This window comes from Lampris incognitus, chromosome 2 (genome assembly GCF_029633865.1).
Source record: "Lampris incognitus isolate fLamInc1 chromosome 2, fLamInc1.hap2, whole genome shotgun sequence".
Classification (NCBI taxonomy): domain Eukaryota; kingdom Metazoa; phylum Chordata; class Actinopteri; order Lampriformes; family Lampridae; genus Lampris; species Lampris incognitus.
Genome location: NC_079212.1, coordinates 91,780,942 through 91,786,791, shown reverse-complemented (window position 1 = coordinate 91,786,791; position 5,850 = coordinate 91,780,942). Strand labels below are relative to the sequence as shown.

Genomic DNA, 5,850 nt, shown 5'->3' with positions numbered 1-5,850 from the left:
GGCAAGACCTTGTCCCTTATACATTTGGTAACAACTATTCTAACAAAACAAAAACAAAAATCAATAGTGCAAAGCCATAACTCTAAAACATTGATGGTTACGAAATGTAAGGCCGATTCTGGTTCAGCAACCAGTCAAGGCCAAGAAACCTGTGGTGGGGCAGACTTAAGAAACCTGCCCTATTTTATCCACGGAGGTGTATTCAGTATAGTGAGGGAGACCCGCCAGGTCACCACAGTCCAAGTTCAGAGTCCACGGATAAGCAACAGCACCAGTTTACCTGCCCCCTTACGGGGCAAATCTCTCGTGTAATCTTGTTAACTTCTGAGCTAACCGCTCCCACTGTTCTCCCACACCAACACATAACACAGGATCCTCGGCTGGACCGCCGGGGGTTAAACGAGGTCTGTCCTGGAGATGCCGGGGCCACATTTGGGCCTTTTTGTGGAATCGCAAATATAATTTCCTTACCGTAAAACATACCGTAATGTATATGCCTATTACTTTTCTGTTCATCTCAAATTCCAGAGGCGCTGCATTTGAAAAAGTCCTCTACAGTCCCCCCCCCCCCCGAGCGTGGACATGTCAGGTATCCTGACCTGCAATTTCACCGTTAAGTTAAAGTGGAATACAAACCCAGACTGTGAGCATGATCCTGACATCTTGCCATGACATTTTAATGAAGATCACACAGTATAAATGTATTATCTCAAATGCAATTACACATGGGAATGCAGTTAATACGCCATGAAAAAATGAACAGTAAGAGGATGACACCAAGACCAGGATGTAGATGGACGAACGACTGGGGTTTCACTCCTACCCAAAACGACCATGGGCAGTCAAAATGACCGCCACAGTTTTTAAACTCCATATTCTGTCAAAATAAATACCAGTTGAGATATTAATGCACTACATATGTTAGTATGTCTGTTATGAAACTAACTGACACCAAAATTAAGTTTTTAACAACTTTAATACTATTTTTCAAACAATTTAAAATGGCCACTGTCCAACGCCTGTCAATACTGCAAAGCCTCGGTGGTAGTCATGGTGCGTCTGTACCCAGACATGCTGGCAATAATCACAAATCAAGTTTAGACTATTACTCTCCACTGGAGGACGCTAGTGTGTTTCTAGGACGATGAACTTCGCGAAGGATGCGACCAGAACACGCCATAGTGACATGACGCGCATGACCACGTGCAAATTACTACCGCTCGTGGTCGTTTTAGGTAGATCTTAACTTTTTTCATGACCGTCTTGGTCGTTCCAAGATGGTCATTATGACGGTTTTGGATTTTCAAAGTTTAATAACTTGGTGGAAAAAAAGAGAGAAAAAGATAGACCTGCCACTCCCCGAATTCTCCTAAAATTGCATAAATTTGCATTTAAAATTAGTTTTAGATCAATTGCACAAAAAAAGTTATAAGATCTACCTAAAACCACGCTTTGACGCCAAAACGTCCATGCACATTGTCCGTTTTGGGAGAGAGATCCCTCCTCTGTTGCTCTCCCAGAGGTTTCTTCCTTTCCCTCCCTGTTAAAGGTTTTAGGGAGTTGTTTTAGGGAGTTGTTCAACACAACCTCCTGTCTAAGGACAGGAGGTTGACCATGGGCGACCATTTTGACCGCCCATGGTCATTCTAGGTAGGAGTGAAACCCCGGTCGAGTCTTTGCATATTTTCAAAGCACTGCCTCTGTGGACCACGTTGCTCAACAGATTATATTAGTTTAGTTGCCCAAAGCTTGTTCCAAAACATTCGATCAGCAGCTCTGTTCACAGCCGTTGGCTCTACGGGTTAGATGGTGGGAGCGCCTGTAGCCTGGCCCACCGTGTGGTGGAGTACTTGGTGATCCCAGCCAACCGTTGTAAGGGAGTCAGAGCTACCTGGGAGCCAGGATATACCCTTGATGAAGTCCTGGTGTTGTCGGTCTCTGTATCTGTTGTAGAAAAACACACGGTTAGTGTTATGAATGTCTCAACGCTGGCTCCGGTGTTTCTTGTTTACTCAAACATCTAAGGCTTCGACTCACATTTCTCTAAGTTCGCTGTTCATCACGGCGAGGGAACAGTCATCACTGATGGAGGCTAGTAGGGGGGCACTGTCACAGAAATGAAAAAGGTCTCAGAAGTTTCAAATAATCAAGAAATGAGGTTGTCTAGTTCAGTTTTGGATATCTGTGTTTACCTGTGTGTGGAGAAGGCCAGGCCACTGATTCTGCAGTTGTGGATATTCTGTGTTTGAGCTGGCTCTGTTCCCTGGAAGTCCCTCACCGTCACTCTGCCCAGCTCGTCACCTAGCACAGAGTACATGTGATCAAAACACGAGGCCTCCCAATCCAACCTCCCGGTCAGCCCGCCATCCTCTGCTGGTCCTTACCGTATGAGATGATGCTCCTGTGGTGAGGGTGCCAAGCCACAGAGGTAGGGGAGCAGCAGGGGGATTCAACATCTGCGACACCAAGGTCAAAGGCACCAGAGTAAATTCAACACAGCAAGTTTCCTGATGCTACATTAAAAAACACTGGACTGTAAACAATACTTTAATAGTAATGAAAATCCACAGTAACGGGTCTGGGTCTGTTGAGTCAGCTCGGTATATAAATAAGGAGTAGTTAGCAGGTAAATAATATAATAACTTATATAATAACTTATTATGCTAGTTGCTGCTGCAGTCACATTCCTCAGTGACAATTCCAATATTGTCAATAAAACTAGGGCAAATTGTTGCGCTCACTAATTCGTGAAGCTGGCTTGGATGGCTTCCTCCTGTCCCACAACAGCAGACGGCCATCCTGGAGGTCGAGGACAAATAAGAAGTTGGGGTTTAGATGAAGCAGAGCATTTCTACAAATAATCTGCAGTAAGAATATGTGGATTACGTACGATTTACAACATACGTATAGCCTGGTTTGTATCAGAGCACAAGACTTAGTCTTTTCCATACATATCCTTTTCTAATAATCCTTTTTTTTTTTTTAAATCAGCATCTTACCTGGCCACAGGAGAGGAAAAGAGAATCATCTATTGGGCTGCAGGACACACAGTTGAGTGGCTTTGTATGCGCTGCAGAAAGGATTCATTTTATCAAAAAAACATTCTATATAGTTATTCCACCTTTTGATACGTGACATTTTCAACTGTTTTTATGACAGATTAATAACATGGTTAAGAGGCCTGATAACATATGGTCACTGTCAGACCTAATGAAGACCATACTAGTTTAAACATCCATCCATCTGTTATCCAACCGCTTATCCTGTTCCCAGGGTCATGGGGATGCTGGAGCCTATCCCAGCAGTCATTGAGCGGCAGGGGGGGGAAGACACCCTGGACAGGCCGCCAGGCCATCACAGGGCCCACACACACACACACACACACACACACACACACACACACACACACACACACACACACACAGGGACAATTCAGTATGGCCGATTCACCTGACCTACACGTCTTTGGACTGTGGGAGGAAACCAGAGCACCCGGAGGAAACCCACGCAGACACGGGGAGAACATGTAAACTCCACATGAGGATGACCCCGGACGACCCTCAAGGTTGGACTACCCCAGGGTTTCTAACCCAGAACCTTCTTGCTGTGAGGCGACCGTGCTAACCACTGTGCCGACCCGTTTTAATAACAGAAGGCTGGAAACTGATAACCATGACTTTTCCAAAACTCTAAGAATTGCGGTATAGTTAAGACGGGGCGATAAGCCTGCTAGTGGGGGACTGTGGGGGACTAGGTGAACGAGCATTGCTTAGTAAAACATGGAAGCTCGAATTCCATTGGGTGGGTGCCTTTTCCACATGCTATTAATTCCTATGACCCGGAAGTCAAGACAGTAGTTTGAGTTTTCTTCTTACCGTGGTATGTGCTGACCACTGTCTCCTGACTAAGATCCCAGACTTTGATTCTACATTAAAATCAAAGTAAAAGATGCACGAGGAGCATCATTAATTGAATCATGATGCCGAAGTTCTGATATTTCATGATGCCGTTTAAACACAACTGGTCTAGCGCATCCATAAAACAACGCCTAACCTGCAGTCCATGCTGCCCGTGACGGCACTGCTTGCTCCAGTGATGGGGCTCACGGTGGTGACAATGTGGTCATGCTCATGTTTGGTGAAGCGATTTACCAGCAGCCGCTCATCCTCTGCCAGTTCCCATAGCTCCAAGGCACCTGCACAAGAGAGTAGGCAAACTCAGACTGAGGACAGAGAAAATGAAAGCGTCTCCAGACTAGACTTCATACAGTAGTGCAGTGTTTCTCAACCCAGTCCTCAAGGAACCCCTATCCTGCAGATTTTCTTTGCAACCCTGAATAGGTACCTGTTTGTAGTAATTCAGCAGTGAATGTCAGAGTTTGCACACCTTGCATAATTAAGTGCTGTGAGATGATTGGTTGAGTAAGTACAAGCAGAGCTACCTATGCAGGGTTACAATGAAAATCTGCAGGACAGGGGTCCTTGAGGACTGGGTTGAGAAACACTGCAGTAGTGCAAGTGCAGTAGTCTATAAAACGAAGACTAACCTGTTGGTCCACTCACCTGAGTCAGATGCCACAAGAACACCCCTTTCAGACACCCATTTGACATCGGTGACACCGGCCTCGGTTTGCACGCCAGCTTTGCAGAATCCTTCATTGGGGGCCTGCTTGGGATCACTGTATATCCAGACAGACCCGAGCCAGCACCTCCCAGAGAGACTGGAAGCCCCAAGCAGCATCGTGCCATCTGAAAGGAGACATCTCCAAAAATCACACGCAAGCAGGCACGGTGCACCGAGGCTGCGTGAAATGTGCTTCATAAAACGTCAGTAGACTGCACCGCCGCGTTACAACATAGGTGCGGGTCTTCTTTGTGTGCCCGTTTATTACATATTCATTTTAAGCCACGTGCAAAACAACGCATAGCATCGGCTTTACCTGCCCTGTACTGCACCGCGTCCAGATGCTTTTCCATGCATGCCGGGGCATTGGGGGGTATATTCCACCGGTTTTCCTTAATCATGTCAGGATCTGCCGCACTATTCATCCAGAGCAGGCGGCGGGGATGATTTCTCACGGACAGCGGCTGCAGAGAGCTAGACGGCGCTAAATAACATTAGCTAGGGGCGGCAACAAAGTGAGGATGCCAGTTCGCCACCACCGGCCTTCTTTAGGAGGGGCTTGATCAGTAACTGACCCAAATCTGCTTAGTTATCGGCTCTTCGGAGGTCAGTTCAGCCCTCGTTATCACGTCATGAGTCCCGCTGCGTAAAACTTGAAAATCACCGCGCCGCTAATCCGCGACACGTGGAGCTCACACTCGCGTCTCGGCCACTTCTATTTCCCTCCCCCTCTTCTTCCTTCTTCTTTCGCTTCTTCGTCTGCTTCGCGGTACTTTTTCTTCTTCGGGGTTTTCCGAGTGGTTGGCAAACAGCCAGTAGGGTAAATTGCCGCCGCCGACTGATCCGGAGTGGGAACTAAAGCGTTACCGTTTAGACCAAACACAGAAATACAATTAAAACAATAAACACACACATAATAAAAAAAAACGAGGAACCAAATGAGCACAAACAAACAAACAAACAAATGAATAAATTATAAAATGTCCCAATTCATTCAATTCAAAATTTCCCCTATTCAATATTCTTGGTGATCGTAAAGGCAACGGGCATGGACCCAAGTCCATGAATACTGGGAAGGCATCCAGCGCGTTACCCGTGACCCTTAGTGGTTGTATTAGGAAGGGCGTGCGACGTCAAACTTTGCCAAATCATTATGCAGATTGACAAGACCATACCGGGTCGGTCCAGGCCCAGGTTAACAACGGCCGCCACTGGTGCTGTAAGCTG

The 5,850-nt window shown here is 46.4% G+C and overlaps 1 protein-coding gene across 1 annotated transcript; it reads right to left on the bottom strand.

The window, feature by feature from the left end:
* Positions 1–655: 655 nt before the first annotated feature.
* wdr77 (WD repeat domain 77) lies at positions 656–5,355 on the bottom strand. The gene is made up of 10 exons (XM_056274201.1): positions 4,940–5,355; positions 4,563–4,748; positions 4,054–4,195; positions 3,876–3,925; positions 3,000–3,070; positions 2,742–2,799; positions 2,385–2,456; positions 2,193–2,301; positions 2,038–2,106; positions 656–1,944 (listed from the first exon to the last, which is right to left on the bottom strand). Exons 1-10 carry the CDS (start codon positions 5,046–5,048, stop codon positions 1,803–1,805), a joined length of 1,008 nt encoding a protein of 335 aa, XP_056130176.1. The 5' UTR covers positions 5,049–5,355; the 3' UTR covers positions 656–1,802.
* Positions 5,356–5,850: the final 495 nt, after the last annotated feature.